The following is a 24,041-nucleotide window of genomic DNA, read 5'->3' on the forward strand; positions in this document are numbered from 1 at the left end:
AGGGGAATAAGTCTGTTGAGTATACCTGGTAAAGTGTATGGCAGAATTATTATTGAAAGAATTAAGAGTAAGACGGAGAATAGGATAGCAGATGAACAAGGAGGCTTTAGGAAAGGTAGGGGGTGTGTGGACCAGGTGTTTACAGTGAAACACATAAGTGAACAGTATTTAGATAAGGCTAAAGAGGTCTTTGTGGCATTTATGGATTTGGAAAAGGCGTATGACAGGGTGGATAGGGGGGCAATGTGGCAGATGTTGCAGGTGTATGGTGTAGGAGGTAGGTTACTGAAAGCAGTGAAGAGTTTTTTCGAGGATAGTGAGGCTCAAGTTAGAGTATGTAGGAAAGAGGGAAATTATTTCCCATTAAAAGTAGGCCTTAGACAAGGATGTGTGATGTCACCGTGGTTGTTTAATATATTTATAGATGGGGTTGTAAGAGAAGTAAATGCGAGGGTCTTGGCAAGAGGCGTGGAGTTAAAAGATAAAGAATCACACATAAAGTGGGAGTTGTCACAGTTGCTCTTTGCTGATGACACTGTGCTCTTGGGAGATTCTGAAGAGAAGTTGCAGAGATTGGTGGATGAATTTGGTAGGGTATGCAAGAGAAGAAAATTAAAAGTGAATACAGGAAAGAGTAAGGTTATTCAAATTCAAAGTTTATTCTCTATAAGGATTACAATGCTGAGTTTACAGAATTTGGTTATTGTGTGGTTTACATGTAATAAAATAATAATTACAGAGTGTACCACTAGAACACCTAGCATGGCTAGGCATTTCGGGCAGACTTATATTAAATCTTAAGTTTAAAATATTACAAAATTATGAGGTAAGTTGGTATTATGGCTAAGTGACTAAATACTAGTTGTGAGTTTAGCAATGTGAATGCTTTTGTTTTGGCACTATACATAGTTTCAGTATTGGAGTATCACAGGCCAACTTATGACTAGTTAAGATTCATTATTTTGAGATTGAGATTGATATTTCTGTTTATGGTCAAATGGGTGAGTGAGTGTAAGTGTGAACCACCAGGTGGTATTCGTATTATTAGTTGACAGGGTGTATCAGGGAGATAAGATGTTTTCTGATGGTAGTTTTGAAGGTGATGAATGTGTCTGCAGTTTTGGAATTTTCAGGTAGGGTGTTCCAGATTTTAGGGCCTTTGACATACATTGAATTTTTGTAAAGGTTTAGTTGGACACGGGGAATGTGGTGTTGTGCCTGTGGGTTCTGTCACAACTATCAAGAAAGCGTTTTAGGTCAAGGTTAATATTGGAATTTAAGGTCCTGTAGATGTAGATTGCACAGTAGTAAGTGTGGATGTGCTGAACAGGGAGTAAGTTTAGATCTATGAAGAGTGGGGGGGGGGGGGGGGTGTTGCCAGGGATGGGATTTAGTGATTATTATTACTGCAGCTTTTTGTTGGGTTATTATTGGCCTTAGGTGTGTTGCTGCAGTTGAACCCCAAGCACAGATAGCATAGGTGAGGTATGGATATATAAGTGAATGGTATAGTGTGAGAAGGGCAGTTTGCGGCACGTAGTATCGTATCTTGGAGAGGATCCCAACCGTTTTGGATACTTTTTTGGTTATGTGTTGGATATGGGTGCTGAAGTTCAGGTTGTTGTCGAGGTATAGGCCTAGGAATTTGCCCTCATTATGCCTGGCAATTAGAGTGTTGTCGATCTTAATGTTAATTTGCGCATCTCCTGCTCTACTACCAAACATAATGTAGTAGGTTTTGTCAACGTTAAGCGTAAGTTTATTGGCTGTCATCCAAGTCGATATTTTGATCAGCTCCTCATTAACAATGGTGTTGAGGGTGGCAAGATTAGGGTGAGAGATGACATAAGTCGTGTCGTCAGCAAAGAGAATGGGGTTCAGGTGTCGAGATACGTTTGGAAGATCATTGATGTATATGAGGAAGAGCAGGGGACCAAGGACACTTCCCTGCAGAACTCCAGTATCAAGTGGCTGTGTTGTTGATGCTGTGTCTTTAATGGTGACATACTGATACCTATTAGTAAGGTAAGATTTGAAATATGCAAGCGCATGGCTTCTTATACCATAATGGTCAAGTTTGTGGAGTAGGATGCCGTGGTCTACTGTGTCAAAAGCTTTTCTTAGGTCAATAAAAATTCCTAGTGGATATTCCTTATTTTCCAATGCTGTGTAAAGCAGATCTAGCATTTTTATGATTGCATCGTCAGTGCTTTTATTTTTCCTGAATCCAAATTGGCAGGGGTTGAGTATGTTTTGTGACGTTATAAATGAATACAGTCTCCTGTGCATGAGTTTCTCAAAGATTTTGGATAGCAATGGTAAGTTTGATATTGGCCTATACATGTAGTTGTTTAAATCTGTAGGGTCACCACCTTTATGTATTGGTGTAACCCTTGCCGTCTTGAGTAATTTCGGGAAGGTGCTAGTTTCTAGTGACTTGTTAAAAAGTAATGAGATAATATGCGATGAGGATAACAAAAAGATTAGGTGATGAAAGATTGGATATCAGATTGGAGGGAGAGAGTATGGAGGAGGTGAATTTATTCAGATATTTGGGAGTGGACATGTCAGCGGATGGGTCTATGAAAGATGAGGTGAACCATAGAATTGATGAGGGGAAAAGGGTGAGTGGTGCACTTAGAAGTCTGTGGAGACAAAGAACTTTGTCCTTGGAGGCAAAGAGGGGAATGTATGAGAGTATAGTTTTACCAACGCTCTTATATGGGTGTGAAGCATGGGTGATGAATGTTGCAGCGAGGAGAAGGCTGGAGGCAGTGGAGATGTCATGTCTGAGGGCAATGTGTGGTGTGAATATAATGCAGAGAATTCGTAGTTTGGAAGTTAGGAGGAGGTGTGGGATTACCAAAACTGTTGTCCAGAGGGCTGAGGAAGGGTTGTTGAGGTGGTTCAGACATGTAGAGAGAATGGAGCGAAACAGAATGTCTTCAAGAGTGTATCAGTCTGTAGTGGAAGGAAGGCAGGGTAGGGGTCGGCCTAGGAAAGGTTGGAGGGAGGAGGTAAAGGAGGTTTTGTGTGCGAGGGGCTTGGACTTCCAGCAGGCATGTGTGAGCGTGTTTGTTAGGAGTGAATGGAGACAAATGGTTTTTAATACTTGACGTGCTGTTGGAGTGTGAACAAAGTAACATTTATGAAGGGGTTCAGGGAAACCGGCAGGCCGGACTTGAGTCCTGGAGATGGGAAGTACAGTGCCTGCACTCTGAAGGAGGGGTGTTAATGTTGCAGTTTAAAACCTGTAGTGTAAAGCACCCTTCTGGCAAGACAGTGATGGAGTGAATGATGGTGAAAGTTTTTCTTTTTCGGGCCACCCTGCCTTGGTGGGAATCGGCCAGTGTGATAATAATAAAAAAAAAAAAATCACTTGAAATATGATTTTTTATACATTTAATTAATGTGCTGGTAGCTTTGCATTTCAAACTTAAAGTTATAAATATACTTTTATGACAACTGTAATGCAGGCCATAGAATTTTATTACTTATTGTTTGCTCATTTATATTTATGTCTGCCCTTTCTAATTTTACATACAGTGGACCCCCGGTTATCGGCCGGTTTGGTTATCAGCCAACTCGGTTATTGGCGGGTTTTTTGGTGCCCGGTTATCAGTCGTTCGCTCGGTTATCGGTGGTTTTGGATGCGTCCATCCGCCAGCTGGGGTAGGTTTCGCTTCAGTTTGGCTTTGTCTCTCGGTGGCTGAGGAGGCTTCTGCTCATACATCCAAACATTTCACTTGTTTACCATTGTTTTTAGTGGTTTTTCTTGCAGTGCAACTGAGAAATAAGTAACCATGGCTCCAAAGAAAGTTCCTAGTAAAGTTCCTGTGGTAAAGAAAGTGAGAAACACAATGGAATTTAAGCATGAAGTGATCGAAAAGTTTGAGAGTGGTATGAAGGTGATGGAACTTGCCAGGATGTACAGCAAGAATAAATCAACAATTACATCCATCCTGGCAAAGAAAGAACAAATCAAAGATGCTAATGTTGCAAAAGAAGTAGGTTTTCTGACTAAACAAAGGACACCAATAATGGAAGAGATGGGAAAGTTATTATTATTGTGGATTAAGGAAAAAGAATTAGTGGGAGACAGTGTAGTGGAGTCTACTATTTGTGAGAGGGCAAAGCAGTTGCATGAGGATCTTGCAACGAAAATGCCTGGAATAAGTGCTGCAGTTTGTGAATTTAGGGCCAGCAAAGGATGGTTTGATAGATTTAAGAAGTGTAGTGGCATACACAGTGTTGTAAGGCATGGTGAGGCTGCAAGTTCTGACAAATGTGCAGCTGAACAGTATGTTCACGAATTCCAGGACTATGTAAAGGCTGAAGGATTCGAACCCCAACAAGTTTTCAATTGTGACGAAACAGGCCTGTTTTGGAAGAAAATGCCAAGGAGGACCTACATTACCCAGGAGGAAAAGGGACTGCCAGGATATAAGCCTATGAAAGACAGGCTTACTCTTTTGTTGTTTTAGTAATGCTAGTGGGGATTTCAAAGTGAAGCCTTTACTTGTGTATCACTCAGAAAATCCCAGAGTGTTTAAGAAGAACAATGTCATGAAGAATAGATTGTGTGTGATGTGGAAAGCTAATCATAAGGCATGGGTCACAAGGCAAATTTTCAAAGACTGGGCTGATGATGTGTTTGGCCCAAGATTGAAAAAATACCTCCTGGAAAAGAAATTGCCACTCAAGTGCCTCCTGTTACTGGACAATGCTCCTGCACATCCTCCAGACTTGGAAGACGAAGTGTTTAGGGACTTCAGTTTTATAAAAGTGAAGTTCTTGCCTCCTAACACCACTCCTCTCCTCCAGCCCATGGACCAGCAGGTCATTTCTAACTTCAAAAACTCTACACAAAAGCAGCTTTTCAAAAGTGCTTTGAAGTGACCTCGGACACTCAGTTGACCCTAAGACAGTTCTGGAGGAAACACTTCACTATCCTCCATTGTATAAGCCTTATAGGTAAGGCTTTAGAGGGAGTGACTTCAAGGACTTTGAACTCTGCTTGGAGAAAACTGGCCAGATTGTGTCCAAGAGAGGGATTTTGAAGTGTTTGAGACTCAACGTGACCCTGACTCTGCCGACCCTGTGGACTCTATTGTGTCTTTGGGGAAGTCTCTGGGGTTGGAGGTGAGTGGTGAGGATGTGGAAGAGTTGGTGGAGGACCACAGGGAAGAACTTACCACTACATACGTGTACTCTCACCCGAGCCCAGTCATGCTAGCCAATACTGTAAATACCGAATTACAGAAAATATCAACCTGGATGAGGACCAACAGGTCTAGCGGGTCACTATCTCTGGGTAATTACAGGTGATGGTGAAGGTTGCTTCATCACTCCGAAGTACCTCAGACCACTGTTGAGGATTCCAGTGAAGATATTTTTTTGCATAATTCAGCCTACGTTTATTCTGTGGCTTGGAGAGGATCGGTTTCTTAACCTGGTGGTGACTACTGTAACCCAGTTCTGACACACGTCTGTTAACAGTTCTTACAGACACCTCTGAGAGAAAATGTGAGTTCTTTTCTTTCCAGTCTTTAGCAGTTATCTTAGGTGTACTCTCTAACTGCTTCTTTAACACAGTTAAGGTACGAACAGACGTCTTATTCGAGGGGTCAGGCCGAGGTTTGGTAGACAGTAACTTGACACCGCCACCAGCCTTGAAACGCTGCACCCAGTTCCTCACTGAACGCTCACACATACCAACATTCTCCACTACTACTTTCGTCTGGTGCCCAGCTTTGTGAAGCCCTATGATTTGAGCTATTGTTTCAGGTGTTAAAGACTTCCTTTTACCCATAATCAAACATGTATAGCCCCAAATCCAAAGGGAACACCGGACAAAAGATGGGGCAAATGAGAGACAAAAGTGCAACACTTCCTCTCACCATGGCAGCCACATGAGCACTGAGGAGTCACTGTGGAGTGTGGTGACAGGCCGTGACGTCAAGCCAATGGCTGCTGCTCGGCATAATGCACTGATGAAAAAAGACACCCCTGTATGGTAGGCCTTTGATTTTTGTCACGGCATTATGATAGGGCGCTCACCTGGCATAATGCTGTGACTAGCACTGTAAGTCATTCAAATCTGTTTTTCTTCATTTATTGTTATAACCTGCTCACTTTTAACCCTAGCCATAGTTCCAATGAATAAGAGAAATACTTCTCGTTGTGTAAACCACATACAGTGGACCCTCACCTAACGATATTAATTGGTACCCGAGAACGAATATCGTTAGGCGAGTTTTTTAGCGTTAGCCGAGGCAAAATGTTAGCGTTAAAATGTATCGTTATGCGATGCGTTCGTTAGGCTAGGGTCCACTGTACACGGTACATTGTCCATAAAAGATAAGGTGGCTTTGAAGCCACTGTCTGTCGCCATGAGCTCAGGCTCACTTAGATAAGCTGTGACCGGTAAATTTGGGCCTGCATATGAGAGAATAGGTCTGTGTGGTAAGTGTGCACTATATAAAAAAAATCCTGCAGCACTTAGTGCATAATGAGAATAAACTGTGACCGTGTTTATTTTGTAAAACAGCGTCTTTGCAGTGTATTTTCGTATGGTTTTTATGGTTGTATTCACATTTTTTGATCTCATTTGATACATTGGAAGATATATTACAGAAATAGTTATGATTTTGATTGGTTTCATGACAGAAAGTACCCTGAAATTGAGCTCAAAGCAGCAGAAATGTTTGATTTTTGCCGATGTTCAAGAGTAAACAAATGACGTCACCGTCCAATACGTGTTCAACTGGCCAGTCTAATACACAGTCTAATACACGTCTAGGTTGACATTATTTATACAATTATTACAGTAATGCAGTAGTCTGCATTCCAGTAAATCTATTTTTTGTGTGGATAAAAATTCAGAATGGAAAGCAAGTGTATTATAAGAGGGGCCTGGAGACATGACTAGTGAACAGAGAAAATGTTATTTTAGTGCCAGGTATGCCTGCATTGTTTATTCTGGACCCTATTTCAAAATTGGCATCTCTTGAAATTTGTGTGAAATTGGCCAAATTACTGATTTCTGACCCCTTTATTGGGTAATTGAAATAGGTAAATGGGCAGTTCCTTGTACTCAGTCGACAGAATAGAAGGAATACTAGTGAAATAGCTATGAGTTTGGCAGATAGGAACACTGGAATCTGCCAAAAATAGGGCGTAAAGAGGACAAAATTGCCGATGCACAAATATTGCCGCTGGGTTAAGTGTATTCTAACCTAACCACTCTGTAATCTGGCAAAGATCACTAATCCGGCATACTACAGGTCCCGATGATGCCGGATTAGTGATGGTCAACCTATACTATACATACAATGGTACATTTACATACACATTTACATATGTCAGTAACCATTTGATTGTAAACCAAGTGTGATTTTTTTTTGCCTGTCCAGTACAGTGGACCCCCGCCTAACGATCACCTCCGAATGCGACCAATTATGTAAGTGTATTTATGTAAGTGCGTTTGTACATGTATGTTTGGGGGTCTGAAATGGACTAATCTACTTCACAATATTCCTTATGGGAACAAATTCAGTCAGTACTGGCACCTGAACATACTTCTGGATTGAAAAAATATCGTTAACCGGGGGTCCACTGTATTTCTTTATGAGAGAAAGTCTTTCAGGTTCAGAGAGCTTGTCATTGATATCTACTTTCACGAGACGTGGTAAAAGATTATTTTTATTTTATCTACCTGTAGAGGCGGTATGTTACAGCAACTGTCACTTCTTGCTGCTGGTGCCCAACCTTGGCATCATAACATCTGTACTGCTCATTCTCGACGTTTTGCCTATGCTGCAACACTTGCTATTTATGTGTATGAGGTGAGTCCAATAATGCTGCAACACTTGCTATTAATGTAGATAAAATTATCAATGTTGAAGCCGTAATATTTGCTATTTTTTGTAAATAAAGTTATCAGTATTGTATTAAGTGACTTTGTGTTCTGAATTCCCTGTACAGTAAGGCAGCTTTATTAAACAATTTGTACAACCACTAAATAAATTACAACAATTTTATTGATAAGTATTGATGATGGTCATATATACTAAAGTGGCAAAACAAGACCTTTTACATAAACTCTGTGTACAGTAGGGCCCCACTTATATGACAGGTTAAGTTCCAGGCTACTGCCGTAAAGCGGAAATCGCCGTAAAGTGGAACACCCCTTTTTTCCACTTATAAATGCATATAAATACTAGCTAGCAAATTTACTCTAACATATATTAAGTTAGCAATAGAACTAGGCATTAAAAACAATAAAAAAGTAAAATACACATATATTACACTCATTACTTACCTTAAAATATTTGTAGTCTTAATCTGTGGTGAAACAAGTAGTATTTATTGTAAGAAATCAAGTGTGGTGTGTATGGTAGCCAGCCAGGCCAGCCCGCCCACACATAATACAGTATTCTATAACATTTAAGCATCCCAGAGCGATAAAATGCATATACAGGTCACTCATTACTTACCTTAAAATATTTGTAGTCTTAATGTAGGGTCAGAGGTGAGTAAATGAGATAAAATGAATGAGAGAGAGAGAGAGAATGAGAGAGAGGAAATGAGAGAGAGAATGAGAGAGATAGAATGAGACAGAGAGAAAGAGAAGGCGGACCTCTTTGCTGAACACTTTGCTACCAAAATGCAAGTTCCTGATCCAGCAAGGGACCCTCCTTGGCTAGCTGCAAGAACTGTGTCAAAACTGTCAGTGGTGACAATAAGGCAGGAGGAGGTGCATTTCCTTCTTAAATCACTTGACCAAGAAAAGGCTGTGGGCCCAGACAAGTTGAGCCCAAGATTGTTGAGAAGATGTGCAGACCAGCTAACAGCACCTCTAACTCGCATCTTTCAGCACTGCCTAGTACAGTGTAAATGGCCCTCTCCATGGAAAGAGGCAAATGTAGTCCCTGTTCACAAAAAGAAGAGCAGAGCAGAAATCAGCAACTACAGACCAGTGTCACTCCTGTCAATCACTGGTAAGATCCTTGAGACAATAATCTCAAGACAAATGACAGATTTTTTTGACTACCACTCACTACTTTGTGATCGTCAATATGGCTTCAGGAAAGGTTACTCTGCTGCTGATCTGTTGTTAAACCTCTCCACTAAGTGGCACCAGTCATTGGATGAATCCAAAGTCAGCTGTGTGGTAGCACTGGACATTGCTGGCGCTTTCGACCGGGTGTGGCACCAGGGCCTCTTAGCAAAACTTCAAGCACTGGGAATTGCAGGCTCTACGCTATGTCTCCTCAGTGATTACCTTCATGGTAGATCTCTAAGTGTAGTCCTCAATGGAACTGAATCAGCAAGGCATCCTATTGGGGCAAGCGTTCCACAAGGAAGCGTGCTGGGTCCACTGTTATGGAATGTCTACTTCGACGACCTTCTTCATCTCATCCCAGAATCACATGCATATGCAGATGACTGTACACTGACATTCACTTATCCAAGAGAAGAAATGCCAGCTGCTCTAAGCTACATCAATCACCAGCTGAGAGCTATATCAGCTTGGGGAAATAGATGGCAAGTAACATTTGCACCTGAGAAAACGCAAATGATGATCGTCTCTAGGCACCATGATGGTAATGCTGGTGCAGTAGTAAGGATGAATGGGACGATGTTGGCACCTGGAGAAGAAGTTGATATCCTTGGGGTGAAATTTGACTCCAAACTAACCATGAAGAACCATGTTGTAAATCTTGCAAACAAGGCAGCCAGGAAGCTTACAGCACTTCGCCGTATCTCGCATCTGCTTGACAGTAGGGGTTGCAAGATCCTGTACGAGGCACAAGTACGCTCACACCTTGAGTATGCTCCACTTTCTTGGTTTGCCTGCCCCCCCTCTCATCTGCGACTGCTTGACAGAGTAGAGAACAGAGCAAGACGTTTCATCTCTCGCCTGGACCCATCCTGGATAGATCTGTCATTTCAGCAGAGCCTTCAACATAGGAGGGATGTGGGTGGCCTTACTGTTATGTACAAGGCCAATATTGTCAAAATACCACACTTGGATCCACTTCGAGGACAGCGTGAAACAAGCTTTTATGCCACAAGACGGGCAGAAAGCAGCAACTTCACTCTGGCTGTACCCTTCTCCAGAACATCACTCCATCTGAGATCATACATACCCAGGATGACTCGAGTATGGAACACATTCGTACAGCATAATGATGTCAACGAGATAAAGTCAGTTGATCAAATGAAAATGCTGGCCCACAGATGGCTCCAACTTCATCCTGTCCCGTACTTGTATGTCTCATAACAATAAAAATGCTTTCAAATGAGCTGATGTAGGTAACAGCTCTTAGCTTGCCAATAAAGTTAGGAATCCTTAACCTGTAATATAGCTGTCAATAAAGCTAGGGATCCTTAACCTTGTCAAACCCTGTGTAAAAAAAAAAAAAAAAAAAAAAAAAAAAAAGAGAATGAGAATGAGTACATGAGGGAGGACAGGCGCAGAGTTATGTAAACAAACCAGGCGAACGCAAGTTTTGTAAAAAAAAACGGGTGTACACATCTGGTTTGTGTACAGGCTACATTGTGTACAAGTTGTCTCTACATTGATATGGTAGAATAAATAAAGAAGAACATTCTCATTCTCATGTAACACCATTTTTAGAAGAAATGATGCTCTGAGTGAAGGCAATGGAAATAAGTCACTCTGACTTTTTTGGTTTATCCTAGGTTCTCTACACATATGCTGCTATGTATGATAATCTATGTAATTGTATTTGTGTATACCTGAATAAACTTACTTAAATACAAAAGGAATAATTTTCTACAGTTACCCCCAGTAACACATTTTCTCTGATGTTGGACTAGAGAAAATGTTATTCTTGCTGTCACTTGTACAAGTCTGGCTACCACATCTTGTATTTATGTTTATTTATCTACTGTGGGGTGTATTTATCATCTTTATATGTTATGTATTGTATTTATTATATAATTTTGAAAAATTATCATAGATGGATTAATGAAAATGTGTATATTAACGTAATATTTATTTTTATTTAGAAATTTTAGCATACATACAGAGGTACAAAAAAAATACAGGTAAGAGCAGCATGCCAAAGCCACTTATATGCATAGCATTACGGGCTGGATTAAAATTAACTTAAGATTAACTAAGCAATGATGAAATCAGTGATAAGACATTATTGTAAACAGATAACTATAAAGCACAAATGAGTATTACAAAGACAGGTCATATGGTTGCATGCATTTAACGAGATTTGGTGATTACTATTATTAATACTACTAATATGGCGTCACTCGTGCAATGTGTCTGGCTCCCACATCTCGTATTTATGTTTATTTATTCTACTGTGGAGTGTATTTATCATCAACATATGTTATGTATCATGTTTATTATATAATTTTGAAAAAATATCATAGATGGCTTAATGAAAATTATGTATATTAATGTAATATACGACATTTAATGAGACTGCGATTATTATTATTATTTTTTCTTTCTCTCAACACACTGGCCGTATCCCACTGAGGTGGGGTGGCCCAAAAGGAAAAACGAAAGTTTCTCCTTTTACATTTAGTAGTATATACAGGAGGAGGGGTTACTAGCCCCTTGCTCCCGGCATTTTAGTCGCCTCTTACAACACGCATGGCTTACGGAGGAAGAATTCTGTTCCACTTCCCCATGGAGATAAGAGGAAATAAACAAGAATAAGAACTAGAAAGAAAATAGAAGAAAACCCAGAGGGTTGTGTATATATGTGCTTGTACATGTATGTGTAGTGTGACCTAAGTGTAAGTAGAAGTAGCAAGACATACCTGAAATCTTGCATCATCATCATCATCATCATCATCATCATCATCATCATCATCATCATCATCATCATCATCATCATCATCATCATCATCATCATCATCATCATCATCATCATCATCATCATCATCATCATCATCATCATCATCATCATCATCATCATCATCATCATCATCATCATCATCATCATCATCATCATCATCATCATCATCATCATCATCATCATCATCATCATCATCATCATCATCATCATCATCATCATCATCATCATCATCATCATCATCATCATCATCATCATCATCATCATCATCATCATCATCATCATCATCATCATCATCATCATCATCATCATCATCATCATCATCATCATCATCATCATCATCATCATCATCATCATCATCATCATCATCATGTCTCGAGACATAAGACACACTTACTGATTTTAATATGTACCTGCACGCCAGCACAGTGTGTAAGTTTATTTAGGTACAGGTATACATAAGTTTAATTATTTATTTATTTATTACAATTTGAGCACACATACAGAGGTACAAAAAAAAAATACAGATAAAAGCAGCATGCCAAAGCCACTTATACTATGCATAGCATTACGGGCTGGCTTAAAATTAACTTAAGATTAACTATCAGAGTGTATATATAAAATATTTTCATATCGTCGGACTTGAGTCCTGGAAATGGGAAGTACAATGCCTGCACTTTAAAGGAGGGGTTTGGGATATTGGCAGTTTGGAGGGATATGTTGTGTATCTTTATACGTATATGCTTCTAAACTGTTGTATTCTGAGCACCTCTGCAAAAGCAGTGATAATGTGTGAGTGTGGTGAAAGTGTTGAATGATGATGAAAGTATTTTCTTTTTGGGGATTTTCTTTCTTTTTTTGGGTCACCCTGCCTCGGTGGGAGACGACCGACTTGTTGAAAAAAAAAAAAAAAAATATAAAATATGAAATAACTTTTAGAAACACTTGAAATTTTGGAGTTTCCAGACATAATGGGGAGACTAAGTGCTTACGGATCTCACAGAGAATGTAAACAAACTGGGTGGGGCACGGTGACTGTATTAGAAAGTCAGGTGGGGGAGCCGTATAGGGAGTTTTGGTCACAATTTGAAACGACGTATTAGTGGAATGCCGTAAAGCAAAACGCCGTAAAGCGGGGCCCTACTGTACTGTGTTACACTTTCCTTGCATGCTACTGCTTTGCATATACTGCCTGTTCTGTTCATTCTTTACTTTTATTCCATGGGCAACATTTGGATATCTTTATTGTAGAGATGTTTTGCCAACCAGTAGCTTTATTAGTCCAGTACAGAAAAAAAATACATAAACAAGTAGTTACTGGTAATCAGTCCTCGGCCTTTGTTGTGGAGTTTATTCCACCGGCTTTTTTACCGTTTTTCCTTTTGAGGCGTGCCTGTGTGACTGCGACAGTGCCTGTGCTACTGTGACAGTTAGTACCCCTCCTCAGTGGGAGAGAAAGGGGGATTGTTTTAATGGTTTCTTCTCAGCTCAGAAGTCATGAAGTGCCATGGATTGCCCTTCAGAGTTTTCAGTGACTCAATGTTAAGAGATGAGACCTTGCCTCACCAGGTTTTAGGGCCTTGAATTTATGAATGTCATGGTGACTGACATTCTCCAGTATATTCCCACCTTAAGTAACCTAAAGAACCTAATAATCAATAAGCACTTAAACAAACATTATCTAATACTCGTTGGTGACTTTAACATTAACGTTGTTCAAGCTGAGGACCCTCAAGCAACTGACTTCATTAACAGCCTGTGTAATTCCCTATTCATACCGGCTATAAATAAACCAACAAGAATCATTGAGATGACTGCATCCTCAATTCACCATATCTGGACTAATATAATAACTCCTCTCAACGCAAACAAACTTTATTTCTATAAAGTGGAGTATAGTATATTATATTAAACAAGGTGAGTGACAAAAATAACTATAGAGAGCCCCTTATAATGCAAGGCATTTCGGGCAGCCTTAAAATTAAATTATAATTACTAGGACATATATGAGAATAAGAATACATAGTTTTTAAAATACTACTAGAGGTATACAGTAATTCAGTAAAAAACTATAATTGGTGATCTATTTAGGATGAAGCTGGGTGCATGAGTTGAAGGAATGATAGACGAGGACAGGGACAATACAGGTTGAAAGAATTGTTCATCATAATTAATTGTTGTTAGGATAACATTAAGGAAAGGAGGTGTTTTTTAACAGTAACTTTGAAGTGGCTGGCAGAAAGAAAGAGTCTAGAGTATTCAGGTAGAGATTTCCAGATTTTAAGTCCTTTTTTTGTACATTGAGTTTTTATAATGATTATGCCGGATGCAGGGGAATTTCATAGAGACTTTTGTGTCTAGTATTATGCCTATGAGTTCTGTTGCAGTTATCAAGAAAGAGTTTCAGGGAAGGATTCATATTAGGGTTGATTGTCCTGTATATGCATATGCACAGTAGTATGAGTGAATTTTATGTATATTAAGTAAGTTTAGACTTTTGAAAGAATGGGGGAGTGTGTTGTCTGGCAATAGACTGGGTGATCATTTGTACTGCTGCTCTTTGTTGTGTTATTATTGGCATAAGGTGATTTGCTTTGCATAACAAGGGGCTTTCTATAAGCTAGTTATATATGTCAATCACCTTAATTGTATAATATACTGTACTCCACTTATAGAAATAAAGTTTGTTTGTCAGTTACCCTAAATGTATACTGTACAGTATATGGACGTCTTCCCACCTTGTCCATTAAATAGATTGCATTCCATAATCTTGTACAAGGTAGGTAGTGATCTAACATAAGCACAGTGGTATTGGTTCAAGATTAATGGGAGTCAGGAGTGTGCCAACTGCATTTGGAAAGAAGAACCCACATGATCAGTCTTACACTTCTTCATTGATTGTGTGTGCTGGGTATTTCTGCTTGGTAATGCAACAAGCACCAGGTGTCATAAAAGACATCAGATTGGCAAGTAGCTAGTGTTCAGTTTACTTTATAATAACATCTCTGTCGAAGGGGGGTGTCCATTTGGGAAGCTAGATATGGGATGGCTGGTATATAGTGTGGACTCGACTGACAAGGTGATTGATTAATTGGTGTCAGTCAGGTAATAGAACACCCACCTACTACCTCCTTCCCAATAAAGCCTTGATGCATCTGTTGGAGACAGTGGATGAATTGAAGAAGCAGTTTGAGTCCCTTAGCCTTGAAAGGAGGTTTTTCAGTCCATCAGTCTTAATGAATCTGATGACTGAAGAGTGTAGTGATTCAAATGAATCTGGCGACTTAATTAGCTTGGCCATTACTGCTTGTGGCCCTCAGGACTGCTTAGTTTTTGTAACCTAGCTAATTGTGAACCTCCTATAGGGACTTGTCTGATCCCTTCTTGAAGACTTCTATTTTTTTTCCTGGCAATATTGTTTATGTACTATATGCTAATACAGCAGAAGAATGTAAGAGTTTATGACCTCGAATGTTGATAAATTCTCTAAGCTTGTAACACTTCATTTGGTTTATTCTGCACCTCCTCATGCATTACTGTAACTCCACTTAGTTGTTGTTGTTGTATGCAGATAAGTATTGTCTAGAATAGTATTGGAAATTCTGCAAAATGATTCATGGTCAACTTGTCATACAGGAGCTTTGGAAAATTGAATGAATAAGCACTTTCACCTTAGTGGTTACTTATCAAATTCCATTATCTTTACATAAATCAATTATCAAATTTTTGCCCTAGTCTTTGAAACAGAATATGTTAATATAGATGGGAAAATGCAACATAAAATTTACATTACATATACAGTGGACCCCCGCATAACGATTACCTCCGAATGCGACCAATTATGTAAGTGTATTTATGTAAGTACATTTGTACGTGTATGTTTGGGGGTCTGAAATGGACTAATCTACTTCACAATATTCCTTATGGGAACAAATTCGGTCAGTACTGGCACCTGAACATACTTCTGGAGTGAAAAAATATCGTTAACCGGGGGTCCACTGTATTTCATATTTCGTAATTTATTACATTTATTTTGTACATATGCAGGTTGAGACTGGAAGTAATCAGTGGCAGTTGTTTAGCATCTTGGCTGACCACCGCAAGACAATAACCTGTCTTGATTGGCATCCATGCAATGATGACCTTCTAGCTAGGTGAGATACAAGTCTTTTGTTATCATATTTAAGAACATGAGAACATAAGAAAGAAGAAACACTACAGCAGGCCTACTGGTCCATGTGAGGCAAGTCCAATTTTCCTACCAGCTTAACCCTTTCAGGGTCCGTCCCGTAGATCAACGGCTTTACGTTCAGGGTCCAAACCGTAGATCTACGTCATGAGCTCAGCTCACTCTGATAAACTGTGAGTGGTATTTTTGGGCCTAGATATGAGAGAATACATCTATGTGGTATGTGTGCACCACATAAAACAAATCCTGCAGCACACTGTGTATAATGAGAGAAAAAAAACTGAGACCATGATTTTCGATTAAAACAGCGACTTTGCAGTGTTTTTTTGTATGTTTTTTATAGTTGTATTTGTGATTTCTTGATCTCATTTGATAGAATGGAAGACATATTACAGAAATAGAGATAATTTTGATTGGTGTTAGCAATGGAAATGGCTTGAAATTGAGCTCAAAGTGGCGGAAATGTTAAATTTTTGCCGATGTTCAAGAGTAAACAAACGTCCTCACACGTCTAATACACGCCAGCTGGTGGGTCTAATATACATTCACAAATGTGGTGATGATATTTATACAATTATTACAGTATTGCATAACAGTAAATCTTCTATTTTTTGGTGTGAATAAAAATTCATTATGTGAATAAAAAATCAAAATGGAATTTATTTGTAAAGCCTCAAAACATAACTAATGAACAGAGGAAATGTTAGTTTAGTGCCAGGAATACCTACATTGTTTATTCTGGACGCTATTTTGAAATTGGAATATTTTGAACTTTGTGTTAAATTGGCCAAATTACCAATTTCCGGTCACTTTATTTTGTAGTTGAAACAGTTGACTTGGCGATTTCTTGTGCTCAATCGATAGAATAGAAGTAATACTAGTGAAATAGCTAAGAATTTGGTCGACTGGAATAATGTAATTGGCCTAAAATGGGAGTCAAAGTCGGCAAAATCGCCGATTCGTAAATATCGCTGACACATCAAAATTCACGAGAGCATAATTTCGTCAATTTTCCATCAAATTTCGTACTTTTTGTTTTATTACATTCACAAAAAGATTCTCTACCATTTCATAAGAAAAAATAAAAAATTTTTTTTTTGAAAATTCTTGGACACTGGGGCACCACTTCAGATTTTGGCCTTGGACCCTGAAAGGGTTAAGCCAACGCCCTAACCTAGTCAGGTCAGGTCATATTCACTTAACCCCTTGACTGTCGAGACCCCAAATCCTGAAGTGTCTCTCTGTGTCGTAAAATATTTGAAAAAAAAAAAAATCTCATGAAATGATAGAGAATCTTTTCCCGATGGTAATGACACCAAAAGTACGAAATTTGATGGAAAACTTATGGAATTATGCTCTTGCGAAGTTTGTGATCTCGGTGATATACAGTGGAACCTCTACTTGCGGGTTTAATCTGTTCCACGACCTTGCTCGCAACTGGATTTGCTCATTTGCAGAGTCAGTTTTCCTCATTTAAATTAATTGAAATGCAATTAATCCGTTCCAGTGGAATTCTGTACTTCAATAATTTTGCTAATATCAACTCTACAGCTTATTCATCTATCTCATTTCATCTAATAGGACATAATAAACAACATAAATAAATAGAAACCTGATATATACTCTAAAATGAATAAAATATGTCATTCATGTAGTGATATGGGCAGTGTCGGCGGTGGATGAGAGTTTGTCTGGAGATCGGGCAAAATACTTCATGAATAATTTTGCTAATATCATCTATACGGCCGAAAAAACGAGACCACACACACAAAAAAAAAACGAGAATACAACCATAAAAACCATTCGAAATTACTGCTAAGGGGTGGCTAATTGCTGAGAAGTGAACTCCATTATTTATGCTTAGATTTCTTTCATTTGGTGTACGTTAAGCATCTTTCCATCATACATTGCCCAAGTTTCAATAAGATAGTCCAACAAACAAGTGAGATACAATTCCTGAGATCAAGAGCAAGAGCCCCTCACCAGTGTCAGGGAAGCTGCCTTGAGGTCTGCTCGTTTATGGAAATTTTGCTTGCGCATGGAAGCAAAAAATCAACCCATCGACTGCTCGTATTTGGAAAAACTCGCACATGGACACGCTCACAAGTAGAGGTTCCACTGTATACGCATTGGCGATTTTGCCCACTCTGAGTCCTATTTTTGGCCAATTCCATTGTTCCAGTCGACCAAACTCATAGCTATTTCTTTAGAACTCCATTTGTTCTATCGATTGAGTACAAGAAACTGCCCATTTACTGGTTTCAGCTACCCAATAAAGTGGTCAGAAATTGGCTATTTGGCCAATTTCATGCAAATTAAAAAGATGCAAATTTCAAAATAGGGGCCAGAATACACCAAAACACTGGCTCGTAAGACATATATGTATATACGACACCGACAATGAGAAACCAAAGGGAGGAAATTAGATTGTCTAAGAGTTAGTGGTGAGATGCTAGATTAGGAAGGAGCACGGCATCTGACCTAATCAGGTCCAACTCACACCCACCCACACCCGCTCATGTATTTATCTAACCTATTTTTAAAACTACACAATGTCTTAGCTTCTTTGACAGTACTCAGGAGTTTGTTCCACTCATCCACAACTCTATTACCAAACCTGTGCTTTCCTGTTTCCTTCCTGAATCTGAATTTTTCCAACTTAAAGCCATTGCTGCGAGTCCTGTCTAGGCTAGATAATTTTAGCACTTTATTTACATCCCCTTTATTTATTCCTGTTTTTTATTTATACACCTCAGTCATATCCCCCCTAATTCTATGCCTCTCTAGAGAGTGTAAATTCAGGGCCCTCAGACTATCCTCATAGGGAAGATTTCTGATACATGGGATCAACTTTGCCATCCTCCATTGTATGTTTTCCAGTGCATTTACACTAATAATTCTGTAATACGGTGACCAGACCTGTGAAGAATAATCTGAATGAAGCCTTACCAAATATATATAGAGTTGTAGAACAAACTGAGGACTTCTATTATTTATATTTCTTGATATGAAGCCAAGGTTCTGTTAACTTTATTGTAAACACTTATGCACTGTTGTCTTGGTTTTAGATTACTGCTAACCAGAACTAAATCCTTTTCACAATCAGTAATATTAAGATCTACATTATTTAGTTTATATGTAGCATGGTTATTTTCCTGTCCAACATTTAGAATTTTGCATTTGTCTATATTAAACTGCATCTTCCACTTTTCCGACCACTGCATCAGTCTATTCAAATCATCCTGGAGTGCTCCTATGTCCTCATTAGAATGAATTGGATAGGCTATTATGGTGTCATCAGCAAATTTGTTTATGTCGCTATTTATTCCCTTATCTATGTCGTTTATGTAAATTGTGAACAACAAAGGGCCCAACACTGACCCCTGTGGAACACCGCTTGTGATGTGCCCCTATTCTGATTTCTCCCCATTTATGCAAACTCTCTGCTGCCTATTTGTCAACCATGCCTCTACCCAGGAAAAAATTTCTCCTCCTCCTCCTATTCTGTGTGTCTTAACCCTTTCAGGGTCCGTCCCGTAGATCTACGGCTTTACGTTCAGGGTCCAAACCGTAGATCTACGCCATGAGCTCAGCTCACTCTGATAAACTGTGAGTGGTACATTTGGGCCTAGATATGAGAGAATACATCTATGTGGTATATGTGCACCACATAAAACAGATCCTGCAGCACACTGTGTATAATGAGAGAAAAAAAATGAAATCATGATTTTTCGATTAAAACAGCAACTTTGCAGTGTTTTTTCGTATGTTTTTTATAGTTGTATTTGCGATTTCTTGGTCTCATTTGATAGAATGGAAGACATATTACAGAAATAGAGATGATTTTGATTGGTTTTAGCACTAGAAATGGCTTGAAACTGAGCTCAAAGTAGCAGAAATGTTAAATTTTTGCTGATATTCAAGAGTAAACAAACGACCTCACACATCTAATACACGTCAGCTGGTGGGTCTAATATACATTCACAAATATGGTGATGATATTTATACAATTATTACAGTATTGCATAACAGTAAATCTTCTATTTTTTGGTGTGAATAAAAATTCATTATGTGAATAAAAAATCAAAATGAAATTTATTTGTAAAGCCACAAAACATAACTAATGAACAGAGGAAATGTTAGTTTAGTGCCAGGAATGCCTACATTGTTCATTCTGGACCCTATTTTGAAATTGGAATATTTTGAACTTTGTGTTAAATTGGCCAAATTAACAATTTCCGATCACTTTATTTTGTAGTTGAAACAGTTGACTTGGCGATTTCTTGTGCTCAATCGATAGAATAGAAGTAATACTAGTGAAATAGCTAAGAATTTGGTTGATTGGAATAATGTAATTGGCCTAAAATGGGAGTCAAAGTCGGCAAAATCGCCGATTCGTAAATATCGCTGACACATCAAAATTCGCGAGAGCATAATTTCGTCAATTTTCCACCAAATTTCGTACTTTTTGTTTTATTACCTTCACAAAAAGATTCTCTACGATTTCATAAGAAAAAATAACAAATTTTTTTTTTGAAAATTCTTGGACACTGGTGCGTGACTCCAGATTTGGGCCTTGGACCCTGAAAGGGTTAAGTGTCCTCAATAGCCTTTCATGTGGAACTCTGTTGAAAACCTTACTGAAGTCCATATACAGAATATCATATTCAGTGCCATGATCTACCTCCTTAAATACCTTAGTGAAAAAAATAAATTCGTAAGACAGGAATGCCCCTTTGTAAAATCATGCTGAGATTCATTAATCGATTTATGCCTTTCAAGATGGCTATGAATTGCCTCAACAATTATTGATTCCATAAATTTTCCCACTATGGAGGTAAGGCTTATTGGTCTATAGTTTGAAGCTAAGGACCTGTCACCTGCCTTGTGAATAGGTATTACATTTGCCATTTTCCACTTGTCTGGCACTGTGCCAGTTTGTAATGATATGTTGAAAAGATTAGTGAAAGGTATGCTAAGTTCCACCTTACATTCTTATAAAACCCTTGTAAACAGTTCATCAGGGTCTGGGAATTTGTTAGGTTTTAATTTCTCTATTTGCCTGAGGACCACGTCACTAGTTACCCCAATCGTGCGTAGTTTATTATCGTCCTGTTCTACATAATTTATTATTTTTGGAATTTCACTAGTATCATCCTGAGTAAAAACTGAGAGGACGTAAGTGTTGAAAAGTTCACACATTTCCTTATCACTGGGAGTGATCTGACCTGAGTTACTTTTAAGTGGGCCTGCCTTGTCCCTAATCTTCTGTATACCTGAAAGAGAACCCTTTTGGGTTTGTCTTGGAATCCCTTGCAGCTTTAGCCTCATAATCCCATTTTGCTTTTCTTATTCCTGTTTTTATGTCTCTCTAAAGAGAGATATAAAAACAGGAATATATTGATTTCTTAACTGCTCATTCCCTCTTTTGTAGAGAATAAAAAGCAGCTTTGGGGAGAAAAATGAAGTGAGAAACCAAAGGAAGGAAATTAGATTGTCTAAGAGTTAGTGGTGAGATTCTAGATTAGGAAGCATGTACTAGTTTTGTATAATTTTTATTGAACACTCTTAATTAGGTACATTCAATTAGTATTGGATTTCAGTGAGTGAATTAATAGAATTGTAATCTTCATGCTCTTATGAAAAGACAGCTAGAGAGTGGTAATTTTGCAATAATGTGAACGAATATGATAGTAAAACATTTTTGAAATAAAATTATATTTTTTGGAATAAAATTGTACTTTTTTAAATAAAATTGTGGTTTTTTAAATAAAATTGTACTTTTTTTTTAAATAAAATCATACTTTTTTTTTAAATAAAATTGTACTTCAGATACATTGTAGCTTGCATCAGTTCCAAATTATATCTGTTTCAAAGCAAATGCTAAAAAAGTGGATGAGCTAAGCAGAGAGCCACATGTTAGTCTCAGGCTAGTGACTGATGTGTGAGTAACACTCACTCAATAAAATTATGCAATCAGTACACAGATTTATTCTCTAATACAGTGGACCCCCGGTTAACGATATTTTTTCTCTCCAGAAGTATGTTTAGGTGCCAGTACTGACCGAATTTGTTCCCATAAGGAATATTGTGAAGTAGATTAGTCCATTTCAGACCCCCAAACATACACGTACAAACGCACTTACATAAATACACTTACATAATTGGTTGCATTCGGAGGTGATCGTTATGCGGGGGTCCACTGTACAGTGGAACCTCGGTATACGACCAGCTCATTACTCTAACAAAGCTCAGCACTCAACTAAACAAATACGACCTGCCAGAATATTGCTGTAAACAATTTTGCATTTCTTCGCATTTTTTGGTGTTTTTCTGTATTACAGTATTTGTATAAATAAGTTACCATGGGGCCTATGAAGATTAGTGATAACAGCCAACCAAACAGAAAATTGGTTGGGAAGAACTTGTTCGGTACTCAAACAGAGCAGCACTCGAACAGCCTTCTGGAATGAATTAAGGTCGCATACCGAGGTTCCACTGTATCTCACACTTGTGAAATGAGATTCTAGTAAAGTGAATATGTACATGTACTCATAAAGTTGGGACTCACTACTTATTACTTTCATTTTTAATAGTGTCACTCTGTATTGTTGCACTTATAATATTTTAATACAGTTTTATTTAACAGTGCATCCTTGGATCAGAGGGTGTGTGTATGGAATGTGAGCAGACAGTGTGTTCTTCATGCAATCAGCATCTGCCGAGTCCCCACAGTGGTAGCATGGTGTACCGGACACAGGTCAGGAAACCTATTTACTGTTCCATACCACATGAAATTTAAAGTATATTATGTATGTTTATATATAATTACTTTGTAAAAACATTTTTTCTGTGCTAATAGGCTGTTGAAATATCAGAAAATTAATGGCACATGCCCTGAAGGTTGGTGTCATTTCCTCAAGAAAGGATTGAATATATGCAGGTCAACCATTTTCTTTCCACTAGTGCAAGTCATCTATAGGAAAGACCAGTGTTAGGGAGGATTGCCTCTTGGGGGTCCCTGCAAATGCTACTAAATGCTCCTCTTATACTGGATCAAGCTTTTTTACCACAGTAAAAAAAGGATCCCATAGTCTCTGTATATTATTGTGTATAGCCAACACAACAGGGTAATCATACATTCCCAAAATACATGGAATCGCCCAGAATGGTAATAGCAAGATCATATCAAAATTATTCACTGTCAGTTATCTAGTTGCCAAGCCATGTACAGTAGACCATCATTTAGCACAAGTTTATTTGGCACGATTTGGGTAATGCACGATTGAAGAATTGCGAAACAATTTTATGTAACATATAATTAATTTAACCTGGTTCAGTTTGTGGGAAGGAAAAAAAAATTCTCTTTTGCTCAAGCGGCCGCCTTGTTGTGGAGCAGCCGGGGAGCCCTCCCACCATCCCCTGCCACTCCCCGACACCACCCCACCATCCCAGTGTTCGTAATTCATGTGTGTCCAGTCTTTCTCTGCTACAAGGCAGCTATGTTTGTGAATTGTGTTATGATATTTTAATTATTATATCTTGTATCTGCCAAGCGATCATGACACCCAGTCGCCATACCAGCGTTGCTGAAAGTGGCACGAAGAGGTATAAGCACTTAAGTCTTAGAATTAACAAAGTTATTAAACAAGAGATAACCTGTTGCCATAATGAAGTGTTACTTTGTACACAGAAAAAGAGGTAAACATTAGTTTGTGTGACTGACTGAATGACTGACTTGCTGAATGACTGACTGACTTACTGAATGACTGACTGGCTTACTGACTGACTGACTGACTGAGTGACTTGACTGACTTACTGACTTGACTGACTGACTGAATGACTTGACTGACTGACTGACTGACTTACTGAATGACTTGACTGACTGACTGAATGACACTCCAGTATAACCATCGACTTCAGTACCAGAACCTCTACCATCCACCTCAGCCCAGTAGGGCCACAACATAACTCTTCACTCTCTTCACAATCATCCACAA

The 24,041-nt window shown here is 38.7% G+C and overlaps 1 protein-coding gene across 3 annotated transcripts in view; it reads left to right on the forward strand.

The window, feature by feature from the left end:
- The window catches only part of LOC128691214 (WD repeat-containing protein 17-like), a 245,478-nt gene that overhangs the window by 18,744 nt on the left and 202,693 nt on the right, over nucleotides 1–24,041 (forward strand). For all 3 annotated transcript variants that reach the window (XM_053780080.2, XM_053780079.2, XM_053780078.2), the window contains exons 3-5: nucleotides 7,724–7,847; nucleotides 15,900–16,006; nucleotides 22,691–22,801. In XM_053780080.2, the coding sequence (XP_053636055.2) occupies nucleotides 7,724–7,847; nucleotides 15,900–16,006; nucleotides 22,691–22,801 (342 nt within the window). The remainder of the gene's footprint in view (nucleotides 1–7,723; nucleotides 7,848–15,899; nucleotides 16,007–22,690; nucleotides 22,802–24,041) is intronic.

This window comes from Cherax quadricarinatus, chromosome 27 (assembly GCF_038502225.1).
Source record: "Cherax quadricarinatus isolate ZL_2023a chromosome 27, ASM3850222v1, whole genome shotgun sequence".
Taxonomy (NCBI): domain Eukaryota; kingdom Metazoa; phylum Arthropoda; class Malacostraca; order Decapoda; family Parastacidae; genus Cherax; species Cherax quadricarinatus.